The 15,372-nt window shown below is 51.4% G+C and overlaps 1 protein-coding gene across 8 annotated transcripts in view; it reads left to right on the forward strand.

The window, feature by feature from the left end:
* HDAC7 (histone deacetylase 7) overlaps positions 1–13,716 on the forward strand; it is a 120,443-nt gene extending 106,727 nt beyond the window's left edge. For 7 of the 8 annotated variants that reach the window (XM_062597535.1, XM_062597532.1, XM_062597536.1 and 4 more), the window contains 11 exons: positions 450–499; positions 1,885–1,992; positions 2,486–2,541; positions 2,843–2,930; positions 3,183–3,302; positions 4,241–4,338; positions 4,997–5,115; positions 5,346–5,479; positions 5,883–5,967; positions 6,302–6,440; positions 7,140–13,716. In XM_062597535.1, coding sequence (XP_062453519.1) covers positions 450–499; positions 1,885–1,992; positions 2,486–2,541; positions 2,843–2,930; positions 3,183–3,302; positions 4,241–4,338; positions 4,997–5,115; positions 5,346–5,479; positions 5,883–5,967; positions 6,302–6,440; positions 7,140–7,185 — 1,043 coding nt within the window. In that variant the 3' untranslated portion in view covers positions 7,186–13,716. Of the gene's footprint in view, positions 1–449; positions 500–1,884; positions 1,993–2,485; positions 2,542–2,842; positions 2,931–3,182; positions 3,303–4,240; positions 4,339–4,996; positions 5,116–5,345; positions 5,480–5,882; positions 5,968–6,301; positions 6,469–7,139 lie in introns of all 8 variants that reach the window. The other variant, XM_062597534.1, reaches the window with a different exon arrangement.
* The last annotated feature ends 1,656 nt before the right edge of the window (positions 13,717–15,372 follow it).

Consider the following 15,372-nt stretch of genomic DNA (forward strand, 5'->3'; position numbering starts at 1 on the left):
CTATGCGCTTGCTGCCAGGCCCTGCTCTCCCGGATGCCCTGATCCTCAGCACCACAGCAGGTTCAGCCAGATCAGGGTACCCTGAGCCTCAGCCAAGGCTCTGTCCCTGCTGCCCAGTGTCAAGGAAGGAAGTAGCACTCCCTCCAAATGGCACTGCCCTGCCACCAGCAGCCCTGCCTTCCTAGGCTCTGGAAACAGTGCTCTTCCTTCAGGTGTCAGTGCACTCACCTTGAACCTTCCTTGACTGCCCCACACATTCACACCAGCTTTCAGAGCATCCTCAGCCTTGGGGATTGCAGCCAGGCAGCTGTCCACATCTCCCGTGGATGCTGTTCATAATTATGGCCAAGCAGCCCGGTCAAACTTACCTCCTTGGTACCTATGTGCTCTGTCCCTGAACATCCCTACTTCCTCCTCTCCAAAGCCCTCACTGTCCTCTCTCTCCTCAGGGATCCTGTCACAGCGGATGTTTGTCATGCTGCCCTGTGGAGGAGTGGGGGTAAGTGCTTGTTCTTTACCCTGGCCAATTTTGGACAAGTTTTTTCCTTTGTCCTGTCCACACTGAGGACTATTTGTGAGTCTGAGTGTAGAATGAGCTCCCCAAGCCTCTGGGCTGCTCTCAGCTCCCTTCAGCTCTTATTTGTGTGCTATCTGAGGGAGCTCAGAGACCTGGAAATGACCTGGGGGTTGAGGCAGCCTCTGTCCCTCCCCTCTCTGCAGGGAGAACTGGCTCCACCAAGGCCCAGGCAGTGCCAGCCTGCATGGGAAGGTGTCACTGGCCTACCAAGGTCAGGTGTTCTCAGGCACAGCACTCCATCCTTGGGCACTCCATCCTTGGGCACTCCATCCTCTCCTTACTGTAGGGGATGCAGTAACCAAAAGCCCCTTAAAGCCATTCCTAAGAGCCCAAGGAGTCAGCAGGGAGTAAACTTGGGTGGCAGATGGGAGCCCTGCCCTTTGCACTGGGTCCAGTGTCCCAGCAGTGATGGTGGGACATCCAGAGGGATCCACAAGCTGTGGTCTCCATTGGGGGAGGGGAACAGTGTCATGGAGATAGCAGGCTGACACTTCTTTCCAGACACTTCTGTTGCCTCTCCTTTCACAGCTTGCTGCCCTGGTTTCTCTCCATTCATTGCATTCTCCTCTCTTCCTCTCTCTCCCCCTGTCTCTGTCGTTCTCTCTCTCTTTCAGGAAGGGTCTCACTCCATGCCTTCTTGCTGCCTCTTCTGGTTCTTCTCCTCCCCTTGCCCTTGCTGCTGGGCGCCAGCTCTTCTCAGCCCCGTTTGCATCCATTTTTCCTGCTCTGCCTCCCCCTCCCTGCCCTCCTCTCGCCCGTGCCCTGAAGGCAGAGGTGGGGGGGCTGGATCTACCCCTCTCAGTGGGCAGAGGGGAGCCTTTGAGTTGCACACATGGAGTTGATCAGAAGAGACTTGAGTTTTCCGGCTCTGGCTCGGCCCTTGACGTGATCCTGATCAAACCAAGATGTTTGGTTAAACAATAAAATAAGATAAAAAAGGTAACTAGTGTTTTCTCAGTCACTCCTTCCAGCCCCTGGGTGCAGGGTGAGATATTCTGCGCAAAGCCTGTGGAGAGCCCCCACCACGCTGCTTGGCTGGGGGCTCAGGCTGGCCAAACAGCACATATGGCTGGTAGAGGAGCTGCTGGCCTGACCAGCAGCACCAAGGAGCTGACATGGGAGCCTGCCTGATTGCATGCAAGGTAGTCTGGCTCCATGGTGCCTGGCACTTCTGGCTGTGCGGGGCATAAGTCCCTGGCACCAAGCAGAGAGCAGGGCGCCTAGCAGAGTGCACGGGTCCCCAGGCCAAGACCTCCCCCATCGATGCCCTATCCCCATCTCTGTCTGACTGATCCACTTGCTTCCAGGTGGACAGTGATACCATCTGGAACGAACTGCATTCCTCCAACGCTGCCCGCTGGGCCGCAGGCAGCGTCACCGAGCTGGCCTTCAAGGTGGCCACCAGGGAACTTAAGGTAGGATGGCAACACATGGCAGCCCAGAGCTGTATATAACCCCATGGCAGGGTGAGAAGGGAGCTGTCACTGCCTGGGGGTTTTGGACGTTTGCTGCAGTAGGGTGTTTCATCTCTAAGCCTCTCAGTCTCTTGGTGACAAGTTCGGTAGCAGTGGGGACATCTGGCATTCCTTTGTATTTGATTGTAGGGAAGATCTCTGTCAAAGGACAGATTTGATCCCCAGACAGCTGAACTACCTGCACAAAGGTTTCTGGGGGGTCAAATACCAGCCTAAGTGGTCCCATCATCCCAGGGGATAAGTTTTTCCTCTCCTTGGCTGGCACTGAGTGCTTCTACCCCTGCACTGCTCTGGTCTTGATACCAAGCTGTGCCCATGGGTAGCCAGGACACAGGCTCTTGTCTGTGCAGAAGGATTGGCCAGCACTGGGGTGGATGGGTGCACGAAACTGGGAGCAGTGGCTCTGATCACCTTCCATTTGTTTTGTCTTCAGAACGGCTTTGCTGTGGTGCGTCCCCCTGGACATCATGCAGATCCTTCCACCGCCATGTAAGGCCAGGCTGCCTCTCGGCCTCCCCTCCCCAACCTGCAGTGCTTTGGGCTGGTGTGTGGGAAGCACCGAACATCAGGTCCCTGTAGACACTCTGTCAGAGCTGGTTACACAGCACAAGGGGTCCTTGGCTTGAAATTACCAATTGCTCCCAGACTAAACCCTCCCAGGACCCATCCATATCCAGACCTGGGGGGAAGGGAAGGGAGAGCCCATCCTTTGGGGACCTGACAAGCCAGAGCGCAAAGATGCTCAGTAAGGGCCCCAGAGCATTGACCAGCTCCAACTACCTCTTTGCAGGGGATTTTGCTTCTTTAACTCGGTGGCCATTGCTGCCAGGCAGCTGCAGCAGAAAGGGAAACTCAGCAAGATTCTCATTGTGGATTGGGTAAGTCATCTCTCTCCTTCAGCATGTCCTGGCTCTTCCCCTGCCATAGCTGTCCCCAGGAGCTGGCATCTGCAGTTCCTCTCCGTGCTAGTTCTGGAGCTAGATCAGAGAGCACGAAAACCTTATCCTTCAGGGAGCACGGCCCCTTGGCTTGGAGCAGGGAGGGATCCAGTTGTTTTTTGCTCCATTAGGCTATTGGGCCACCCTAGAGGCTAAATGAAGACTACTCTCCCAACATCTCTCTCCCTCTAGGATGTTCACCATGGCAACGGGACACAGCAGATCTTCTACAGAGACCCTGATGTTCTCTACATCTCTTTGCACCGTCATGATGATGGGAACTTCTTCCCTGGTAGTGGAGCTGCCGATGAGGTAAAAAGCAAAGCTGAGTAGGCCACAAGCTCTTCCCCAGGGACAACAGTGTTGGTGATGAGGGCAATGGCAGGGAGAATAGGGCAAGGTTGTGCCAGGTTTGATCAGTGGGTAGTTTTGTGTCAGTACCTTGCAGACTCCTTTCCCATTCATGCCTGAACCTGCTTGGTTCACCTAGCTGCCTGGAGAGCCACTTTGGAGACTTGGACACAGTATATATTCCTGTGCTGGGATTAAGAGTCTGGGCTTTAAAAATACCCAGACATTGCAAACACTGTTTTAATTCCCCCTGAAGATGGTCAGATTCAGCTAGATAATCCTTGCTTTAGTGCTGGGGACAGTCATGTGAGTGGAAGGTTGGACTGGTGACCTCCAGGTGTCCCTTGCCACCAATATCAACATCAGTCTGTGGTCTCCCCAGAGGCTGAGGGATCCTCACTGCTTTGACTCCTTGCAGGAAAAGGGCTCCTTATCCAAGAGGGTGGGACAAGGTAAAGCATGGAGCTGCCTGTTCCTTGCTGACATTTAGGAGAATGGAGAGGGTGTCAGGACCCCTTAAGGGATATGGAGTGGGTCCTGTTTTAGTCTGCTTCTTGTAGACTCCTTTCCACAGCCACAGAATCCTCTTGCACTTCGTCCCAGTCTGCAGCCAACAGCACAATGACTGATGGCGACAGTGCTCTGTGAAATGTCAGGAAAACACCACAGCTTCTGGTATTCTTCAGAAAACTCCTTACAGCCAGACTGGTTGTAGAGCCAGGACTTGTCATCCAGGCAGATGCTGGCAGCAGCCCATGGCTCTGATACAGACCAGGGGGTCTGGAACACCCAACCCTGCCTCCCTCAAGCCTGACAGTAATGGAGCCCAATCAAAGAACAGCCCCGTCATCATTGCAAGCCGCATCCAGGCCTTCACTGCTGTTCTTGATCTCTTACAGGTTGGCGCTGGCCCTGGTGAGGGATTTAATGTCAACATAGCGTGGACTGGAGGACTCGACCCCCCCATGGGTGACCCCGAGTATTTGGCAGCTTTCAGGTACTGTTGCTTTCATTTCTGCTCCTCTTCTCTTTCTCTGGGCCTCAGAATGAGCCAGAGGCTTTGGTGCTGCTCTGAACTCTCAGTATGGGAGTAGCAGTTCAGAACTGGGGGCTGAAAGTCCAAGATGCCACCCCTAACCTGCCTTGCAGGGGACAAGGCATGTCAATGAGGCCCTAAGCATGGCTGGGGGCAGCCTGCACGCACACGCTTCCTTGGCACCCCATCTCCCCCTGGTTGAGAAGGGGATGACAGGACAGAAATGAAAAGCAGGTGTGTTTTGCAGAACCCATGAGCCATGGGCTCCCCAACTCTTAGAGACACCCACCACTTCTGAGGTCCTTGAGGAGAGCTGAGGCATTGCAGAACTGTTGTAATTCTTACTATATCCATCACATTTGTTTGTATATTGTTCCCTAGCACTCTGCCCTCTCCCTTTGCCATTGGTCTCATCCTGTACCCGTAAAAGTGAGCAAAAGCCTTGCTTTCTGGAGAAGCTGGGTTATGTTGCACTAGCTGGGGAACTGTTGGTCTCAGAGCTGTTGTTCTTGGCTTGCTGCCCACCTTTGGGGTCCCCAGCTGGTGGCTGCTCCAGGTGCAGAGAAAAGGCTCTGGAGTCCAGTACTTAGCACCTCTTACTTTTTCTTCCCCCCCACAGGACAGTGGTGATGCCAATTGCACATGAATTTTCCCCTGATGTGGTGCTGGTGTCGGCTGGCTTCGACGCAGCTGATGGCCATCCACCACCACTGGGTGGCTACAAAGTCTCTGCCAAATGTAAGGAGCTGGAAACAACACTGACGGGCCGCTGGATCAAAGCAGGCTGCTCCTGCTGCCGATCCAAGTTGGGGCTGGGGCCACAGCCATAGGGGAGGCACTGCCCCCCGGGTGGCAGTTCTCCATGGAGCAGGCAAAACTCTTTGGGTATTACTGGCATGACATCAAAGGCCACAGCCCCAACGTCCTTGGCAGGAGGCTAACGACCACCCCTTCGCCTTCCTCTCCAGGCTTTGGCTACATGACGAAACAGCTGATGAGTCTGGCTGGGGGAGCCATAGTCCTCGCGCTAGAAGGTGGCCATGACCTTACAGCCATCTGCGATGCATCTGAGGCCTGTGTGTCAGCCTTGCTGGGCAACGAGGTGAGAGCTTGAGAGTCAGTGAGACCCAGGGGGGCTACGTCCTCACAGTGGAGTTGGGAGGCAGCCTGCACTCCTCATCCTCCAATCAGGAGCTGATGGATTTCCTGCATCTCCCTCTCCAGCCAAAAGGAGCTGGGCAGACCTGTAGAGACAAAGGTCCCACTGAGCAGTTTTGGCACAGGCTGAGCAGCAGGTGAAGCATCAGCTTCAGATTGCTGCTGCAGTGGGCAGAATTTGGAGCTTTGAGCTTCAGCTCTGCTCTGTTGTGATCAACGGCTTCGCACTTGCTCAGCTTGACTTAACGCTGCTGACCACAGGCTATGACTGTTGCAGCTGTGCCTGTAGCTGCAAGCCCTGTGCACAGCTCACTCCCTCTGATGCCCCATTTCTCTTCCTTCGGCAGCTGGATCCTCTCCCAGAAGAAAGTATGAGGCAGAAACCAAATCCCAATGCTGTACGCTCCTTGGAAACCGTGATCCAGGTCCAGAGTGAGTGTCCCAGGGCCAGAGCTCGGGCAGGAAGATTAGTTTGTGTAAAAGATCATAGCATTAACATTTCTTCCTACTCCAGTTAACCCTGTTCCCAGTGTACATTGTCCCAGTGCATGTGGTACACACACACAGCCCAACCATCCTGGGTAAGGCTGTCACATGCCTGATCTGCTCCCTAAAAACCCCAGTGGAGCCCTTCATCTCCCTCTTCCCTGGAGAAAGTTGTTGCCCCATAGAAGGGTGGTGCACTCACTGCAAGGGGAGCTGCCCAAAGAAGGGAAACATGGGACACTCCTGTCCCAGCAACTCCTGATCCTTTCTTGTCCTCCAGGTAAATATTGGGTTGCTGTGCAGCGCTTTGCCTCCAAGCTGGGATGCTCCTTCCTGGAGGCACAGCACCACGAAGCAGAAGAGGTGGAGACCGTCACAGCCTTGGCCTCCCTCTCAGTGGCCGTGATGGTGGAGAAGAGGTGATGCCCTCAATCAGTCCTGGGAAGGGTGGGTGCCCCTCACTCCCTGTGTGCCTGGCCCTGAGCCTTGGTAGCAAGAAGATAGCAGTAAAGACAGGCCATGTCCCACAGCCAGATGAGGTGCTGAGGACTGTGCTGGCTTTAAACAGGTCTTGGGGTACAGGAAACAGAAATTACAGCTGTTATCCTTACCCAGAGCTCTGATCCTGTAATCCGTACATCTCATGACAGATTTGGTCCCCGAGTTCAGCACCAGTGGGTGGTGGGGTGAGGTCCTACACCTACATAGCCAGGACCTGATTTGCTTGTAGGTGATCCAGTGCTGGGCTCGTCACTCTTCCCTGGGGGCTTCCCAGTGCCATGAGACCAACTGTGGGAGGTTGGAACACTTTGTGGAGATAGTCCTCAAACCCAACCAAACAAGATGAAAACCAAACCAAATCTTTTCTTCCCGTCACTTGCTTACAGCAGAGTCCCCATCTGCCCACCACCTTATTTCATTTTTGCCGGGGCTCAGCTAGGATCCACATGGATCTCCGGACTGAGAAGCATCAAGGAGGAGGGAGGCTGTTGTGTAGCCCCAGGCACAGAAGTCAGATATAACAGAAAGGCCCTGGTTTGCTGGGAGGGATGAGTTGTGCTGCACTGCCGGGGAGCAGATATCCTCCTCCTCTCATGTGCCTTATTTCTCCATTGCAGGACACAGGATGAGCCGATGGAGGAAGAGGAACCCATGAACCAGTGATGAGCGGTGACGTTCTCTGCTCCCCTGCTTCCAGGAAGTGGCTGGACTCTTCTGAGCCTGGCATTCCCTCTTCACTCCTGGCTTCCTGTTTGACACGTCATCCTCACTTCCTGAGTCACAGTCCTGAAATGGCCTGGACCTTTGGCTCCCACCTCTGCATGTCGCCCAGAAAGGATGCTCCTATGCCCACCTGGAAGACATCCTCCTGCTTGGGACCAGCGGAAAACCACAAACTCCCTTGGCATGGCACAGCCTTGCAAACCTCGATCGTGCCTGCCATCAGTCCCCAACCTTCAGGATCTGAAATCCTTCTGGGGACATATGTGAGAGGCCTCCACTCCTCTGGCTGTGGTGGCAGCCAGATGCAGAACTACCCTTCTCCTGGGATCTTCCTCACCCTTGGGGAAGGGGATGGGGATGGGGATGGATGTTGTGGCTGTGCTGCAGATGGTGAGAGCCGCCTTCAGGACTGCACCCAGAGCTTCTCTCCGGCCAGCCAAAGATCCCTCTGAGAACAGCCCTGTGCTTTGCTCCAGAAGGGAAGGCTCTCTGTGTCTCCTCCTGAAGGCTTGCCAGCTTTCTCCAAGGTGCCCCCCTTCCTCTCCCATAGGGCATGAGGTGGGAGCAAGTGTGGCAGTGACATGGGATAAGAGCCTCGTTCTGCACAAGAAGGGTTTGGAAAGCAATGGATGATGCGCAAATCACCTTGCAGTGAGGAAGATCAAGGGCTAGAGCGTCCGCAGTGCCCAGGATTGCACCCATGGGACATCCTAACCACTAACCAGAGTATGAACCCTCTGGTGCTGGGGCTCTGATTTGCACTATATACATATGACATGTGCTAATGTGAACCTTACGTACTCTTCTTTCCATGGGAATTTTGGGAACAAACACCTCTTCATGTGGACGATAACAAGGTGCCTTGAGCCCTTTCAGCAATCCAACCATCTGCCGATCTGAGGATCTGTATCAGTGTAAACCCCTGTGATTTGTAAAAGCAGGGGCAGCCCAGCTGTCTTCCAATGACCCACCTGGAGAGGGTGGCACCTGGTGCCTACTCTCCCTATGGCTGCATGCCCCAGTCCAGCCCCTGCACCCTACCGGGCTCCTCATCTCATTTGACCCCAGCCCAGCTGGGATCAGATCAAATCACATCATCTTCTGCTTGGCACTTATCTCCCCTAGGGATGTCTAAAGCCCCAGCAATACAGTGCTTGTCCCTGTCTAGACTGTCTCAGGATGACAGAGACAGCGTCAGCCCCCCGCCCCTCCCCTAAGTGGATGTGTCTATCTGGTTTTGCCCTTTCCCTATTTCATAGTGTAGGGGGGCATCATCCACCTCCTGGCACTTGGCCCTGACAACCTGGTCCTTCCCTGTGTCTTCCCTTGCCCTGTGGGTTGGACTGGGCAGAGGAGCCAGCCCACAAACTCTGATCCTGTGCTCTGCAAGGACAAAGCACTGCTCAGGTTCTGAGCATCATGCTGCTGTGTTGCAGCGGGGATTGGGGATAGCAGGAGGGAGCAAGCGGCTTGGGGACGGCACAGTGGGAGCAAGACCTCACTGGGCTTTGGAAGAGGAGATGGACAGGGCAACAAGGTCTGATCGAGCTCTGGAGGCTGGCCAGGCTTTGTCTGCAGGCACAAGGAGGAGAAATTTTGTAAAAAAGTAACAAAGGAAAAAAATATTGGAAGAATAAACATTTCTTTGTCTGAAACTGCCCGTAGCTGGGGTCTAGCAGTGCCAGTCAGTGGCACAGACGTTTGGGGACATGCTTGGTTCCTTGTAGCTAGGGGGCACACAGGAACATCATTCTGGCCCCAGAGCAGGACTGCCCATACCACCCTACTTACTACTTACTACTATTGGTAACCCTGATGCCCTCTCTTTTGCTTCCTGGGCTCAGGTACCTGTGCTCTTCCCTGCAACATTCAGGGTTTATGCACATGCATCCCTGTTCACTGTGCCTCACACACCTTTGTGGCAGGTCTTCTCTAAACCAGGCTGAAGCGTGTTTTTTCTACCGGCGTTGCTGTCTGCACAGGTTGTTTCTCCCTCCTTGAAGCACACAGCTGTACAGGCATGCCAGGAAGACAGTGTGTGGCCAAGTGCCACCAGTAACTCCCTTTCCCAACCTTGTACCTGAAAGCCTCCAGAGTCTGATGAAAGGATGCCCTGATCCAAGGATGGGCATCCTCCAGAGCAGCCCCTTGCTGTGCACAAGGAGGACGGAGGAGAGGGCATCGCATCACAGCAGGGCAGGTTGGGTAGAAGAGGGTTAAAGAGCACCCCAAAACCCCTCTCTCCATCTTCTCTGGCACCTGATGTCTTCACAGCTGATGTCCCTCAATGCTGTGGCTCTGCCACGCTGTCCTGTCCCATTGCCTCTCAGATGGCCAGGGAGCTGTGGGGAGGTAAGAATGACCTGCTGCTTCTTCAGCCTTTGGGCACTTGGGCATTTCTAGTGTTATTGACACAAGGGTGGTGCTAACACCCCTTTTATTAGCAGCCACTTCCCTACATACCCAGTCCCACCAGCTGACCTGAGCACTCCAAGCCACAGCTCCACTAATGCTTCACCAAGCTGCACACTTTGCTCTTTAGCTTCAGTTTCCCTTTCCTGAAGTTTCCATTTCCTGCTCAGCAGCTACCTCATCCCTGTTTATTCCAGGGGTTCCCAGCTGGACTCATACCACAGAAAACACATCTCAGAGCAAAGCAGGCTGCAAACACTGGTTACCTACATGCACTAGTGGGTTACAGCCCACAGTGACCTGGCATTCAGAAGGGGGCACAGGTGACCCACAGTGAATTTCTGCAAGAATTTTTTCCATGTGGCCCCATGAGTCCCTAAGTCAACCAGAAGAAAGCCAAACTGCAAAATTTAAGGAGTGTTTTTACCTTAGTTTCACCAGGAAAATGCAATTGTGTGAGTTTAACTATGAAACCAGTACTACCTTAAAGCAGAGGGAAATGCCACAAATGGTCTCTTTGCTCACTTTTACAATATTTAGCCTTTTATTTAACATTTTTGTGGCTTCTCTGCATCTACCAGGGCTTGAAACCAAAGGGGAAAAAAAACTGTGATTAATTTCATGAATTCACGTGCTCTAGGTGACCCTGCTTAAGCAGGGGAGTTGAACTAGGTGATCTCCAGAGGTCTCTTCCAATCTCAACCATTCTGTGATTCTGTGAGATTCAAGAGCTGGATCTTTACAGACACCATCCAGGCAGGTCTGGCTAAAAGGACCCTGCAAGACCTTCATGAGCTTCACCTAGCTCGAAGGTCCTGGGCCTGAGTGGGTAGCAGTAAAGCCATTCAGCTTGCACACCCCATTTATGGAGGGCTGATACTGTTACTCCAAATTGAAGTCAAAATGCTAAGCAGCCTCTCTGGATTGCTCTCTCCTATTGCATTGTCTTCACTGTGGCTGACAGAAGAAGATAGCCTAGCAGAGGACTATGTGCTAAATGACTCATGCTAAGCAATGATAAATCTGCCAACCACATTCAATTGTTTGTGGTTTCAAACTCTTTGCTGCAAAGACAGGGCCAAATAGTGAGGTAAAATGCGGGCATTTGTGCAAGCTGTTGGCATGTGTCCAGCCTTCCTGGGTAAGCTAAGCCTGGGGAAAACCCCTGTGGAGCCATCTCCTCTGGGTCTGAACTGACTAGTAGGTGACAGGCTCCCTGCCTATCCTCTACTGTCTCATCAGAGGGGTTAGTCAGCACTCACCCTCATTTGAGCCTTTTAAGGACCACTGTGGTGATCAAAAATGAATTACAACATGGCCAGCTGGTTTCCCTAAAGCCAAACCCATGTCTTAGTGTCATCAGGCTTACAGACGAGTCTGGAGGCAGAAACCCCAAAGTTAGCACATTTTTCTTTAGCAGGCGTCATATTCTTTCTTGAACAAAATCCCCCTCCCCCAGGGGCATTTCTCAACATCCTCAGCCGCTCCCCGAATACCCCTTTCAGAGATGTCCTCCAAGTCCCATGCAGAAGCTGGAGAAGGCAGTGGGAGGCTGTGGCTGGAAGTTGTGCCATGGTAGTGCAGCTCTGCAGGTGCTGAAGCCCAGGTCTGCTGGAGTCAGATGGCTGGGTACATTGGTACTTGGATGCTCCTACCTCTCTCTTCCTGGTTAGGATGGAGGGAGCTCACTCGCTGAGTTCAGACTTGCCTGATTTTAATGACTGAATTTGAGGCAGAGGAGTGCCAACATGAGGTCTGACACTGGAGCACCCACCAGATATCTCTGGCTCTAAGGGGCTATTGACCTCCATTCAGACACGTCATACAACCATTCTCATTGCTGCATCCATGAGTCCGAGACAAGCCCACTCTTGCCTGTTCTATGTGAACAAAGAATGACACACTGAGACCTCCAGAATGGGCACAAAGTACCACAAAATTCATTCGCACTTTCCTCTGGGATGAGTAAGTTTGTTGGGGTGGAAAAAAACCATGTGAAGATGTGGCAGTGAGCTAAGCACAGAGGTAACAGTCCTTAGCCTAACACCGTGCTGGGGTGGCCATCCTGAGGGGATGGGATTTGTTGGGAGTTTCTTTCCCCACCAAACTTCTGCAAGATCTACCACTGGATTCATCACCCCACCCTCGAAAAGCACCCTGCCCAGCACCCAGCCACCCACACTGGAGAGCGGCTGGTGGGTCACTGCTCCATTCACCAAAGAGCAGAGCCACCTGGAGTGCAAGAAGCAGCACCATAAACACAGGATGCATTTGTGGAAAATCTTTGCTACTCTTTCCTCTGCCATTTACTGTTTGTCCCCTGGTTTGGTTTGCATGGTGATAATTGCAGTCATAGCACTCCATGCCACCCCCTCCACCCCTCAACTTTGGGTGCTAGCTTGCCCTTTTCACATGCAGCGTCAGTCAGTATCTTATCCCTCAGCCTCACAAGCTCAATCCACCTGTAGCTTAGATCAGTATTTCACTTAGATCAACTGACTCCTGGCTAAAAACCTCATCTACCAATGTTTCAGTAGGAGAAGCTTCTCCTGACTCTTCCCCACCACAGAGTACATCCAGGGTAGAGATGGGGCTGAGCAACCCTGTAGTTAACAGTGTCAAAAGCTTAGATCCTTTTATGACTGCTTTGAAAATGATGTTTGCATCTCACCTCCAAGGAGTTTCTGGCAGGTTTCTACTTCTGCTGTAGTTGAATATATTCCTTTACTGGGCAGGGGGGGTGGAGAGGTTGTGCAGCTCGAACATATTAACCTGAAAAATCTTTTGTTGTTCTCCCTTATCCTGGTTTGACATGAGATTGCCCAGTGATTACGGATGTGACTTCCACTTTGGTGAGAATATTCCTTTTTTGCCTTCTGCTAGCTTCTTTTGCCTTGTATTTAGCCACACAACTTGCCTGTGACTTTTCCAAGTCTTTTTTTGATTCTGTTTGTTGAATCAGGAGCTGTTCTCTTACCTGCCCAGAGGCGCGGTGGGGACATCACTGGTCCCTTCTACTTTCTGTTCCTATTTCCATATTCTTTCCTGATTTCTGGAAATGTGGTGTTTGCATGATGCCCATCAGGTGTATGCTGGTCATGGGTGGGTGGCAAGACTACTCATCTCGCAGCATGACTCTCCATCTCATCCAGCATGACCACCTGGTAGGTAGGGCACTCCCTAAGGTGCTAATCGTTGCCCCAGTAATTCGAACAGGAGGCCTCATTGCACTGAGAGTGGCCACAAGCGTCCCTCTCCTAAGGGTGCATGTGGATCACGCGGCTGAGATGACAGTGGGCACATGCAGCAGCCCTGCCCTGACCTGAGGACATGACGAGTCACAAGGATGAGGCAGATGGGCTCCTGGGCACAGAGCCTGAGTCAACATCTGAGTGGGAACGTAGAGCTGCTTTCAACACCATGAAGATCTTAAGGAGGAGACCACAGACCCATCTCTAAATTGGTCCCTCTGTGCTCTAAATACTGTCTTTTCTTCCCACTTTCAGTTTCTTCAGCAACAACAAATATTAGAATGATTGTGTGCATTAAAAAAACCCAAGATCTTGGTTAAAATTATCATTCTTTCTTTAGGGATGACGTTTCTGTCATTTTGAGATAATTTAATATAGTGATTTAAAAACAAAATCTCAACGAAGTGTTACTTTTGAAATAATTTTTAGAAGATATTTTACCTTTTTTATATAAGGGTTGGAAGCCTGAAGTTCCACTTAGGAAAGAGGTATTCTCCTTTATTTTTCAAGCGTATTTTATTTTTGAAAGAAAATTTATATTTCTAAAAGTGGTTTCATTTTTCATTTGTAAAATAGTTCCTTAAACATGGTTAACAAAGCCATCCATGGCGTATTTTTAAGGGAATTTTTATTTTTTTAAGAGCATTTAGATCTTTTTAAAGACTGCTGTCAGCTCCCTTGAGCAGGGTATCCACTCATGTTGTACATAAAAACTAAAGATTTTGTAGAAAAATGTAGTTTCAGTCTTACTGTAGAGCTTGTTGTTGGATTCTCTGGTGTGTAATAAAAGCGTGAACACTAACTGAAACTCTTCTTGGTGTTGAGTCACTCATAACACTTATCTCCCACATGGGTTATTCTAGGTTGAACTCTTACTGCAGCCTTCACTTACATTTTTTTTCTCTCTCACTTTCTCCTGTAATGAGTAAATATACCTGATTCTCTTTGGCTGGTTTCAATAAAAATGGCCAAGTGCCAGCATTCGTGGGAGGGCACTGGGGTGGGCACACATCCATGCCCACTTTCTTCTCACGAAACTAGCATTTCCTTAGCAAACAGACTTAATCTTGGCAAATGCACCCAGGACTTTAAGGCAGCTGTCAGGGAAGTCAGACAACCCTCTATTATCACCATACAGTCACACTAGCTCATGAGGAATGGTGCAGAGGGGTCTTGGGAGTGCAGAGCCCACAAGAGCTTCAGCTTGTGCACAGACGTCTCTTTGCCCCGTGAAGAGCTGCAGTGCCTCCACACGCAATGGGACCATGAGGTTCATTGGAAGGTAATTCCCCACATTCACGTCCCAGTTAGCTCCCCTGAAGATGGATGGCAATCGAGTTGAAGCAGGGTTTCCTGTAGTTTGCCCACCTTTGCTCGCATCCATGGACAAAACTGCTTCCAAGCCATCTATGAGCTGATGTGAAGCCAGCCCATGGCTCTGTGTCAAAGGGACTGAAAAATGCCCTTGCCCCAGCATCCCTCAGGGTAGGGACTGAGATGAGAAACACAGCATCACATCTCCAGAGATGAGATTAAAGGCAGCTCCTTCCACTGCATTTGAAGTGGCATCAGAGTTGTGTGCTATGGGCACAACAGTTTCATCTGTCTTGGTTAGATAAGGATTTGAATGCAGCTTTTTCTTGAGCCATCAAGTCTATCAGGACTGGGGGGGGCCCAGAGCAGATCCTGGGACTGTGGTGGGGCAAAGACTGCAAGGCCCTGCCAGGGAGAGCAGGGTACACCGCAGAGAGACTGACCTTGGTATCTCAGGCCCCAGGAATTAGGGTGCAGTGGGTGCCAGGGTCTTTTTGCAGATCTGTGAGCAGAGCCCTCATTAGCACCCTTAGTTCTGCTGCACAGCTGGTTCCTATGAACCCGGAGTGCTCTTACAGGTCCATTTTGAAATCAGCCTCATAAAGATGAGTCCAGAGCTGGACTCTGTGTCTCCACCACCTGCTTTTGCCTCCAAAAGAGCCTGAATCCCACCTGGGAATATAAAGGAGAGTCTCCCCAAATCCAGCAGAGGACTTGCCACAATAGAGGCATTTCAGCTCCTCACTGCAGCATCTGGACAACTTTTCTCCAAAATCTCCCATTTTCACACAGAAAAATGGAATGATTGTGTGTAATTTCTCCAGTTTTATTTTCAAACAGTGAATAAGCAATGGCAGCCGGTGATTTTGAGACACATCGAACCTGACTTCTGTGATAACAGGTTTAGTTCCCATGAGGTGCAAGTTAGCAGAAGGCATCACTTATGGCTTGTGTCCTGCAGTTGCAGGTTTTGCCTGTACTGTTGGTAGGACAAGATTCAATAGCACCGAAAAAAACCACTCCACACAGACCAGTGCATGTCATGTAAGGGTATAAATCATGATTTTATTGCAATGCAGACAACAGAGCCTTTATAGCAAGATAAAAGCAGACATAAAGCACTAGATGTTCTGAGATCTGTGGTCAGTTA

This window comes from Rhea pennata, chromosome 29, assembly GCF_028389875.1.
Source record: "Rhea pennata isolate bPtePen1 chromosome 29, bPtePen1.pri, whole genome shotgun sequence".
In the NCBI taxonomy this organism is placed as follows: Eukaryota; Metazoa; Chordata; class Aves; order Rheiformes; family Rheidae; genus Rhea; species Rhea pennata.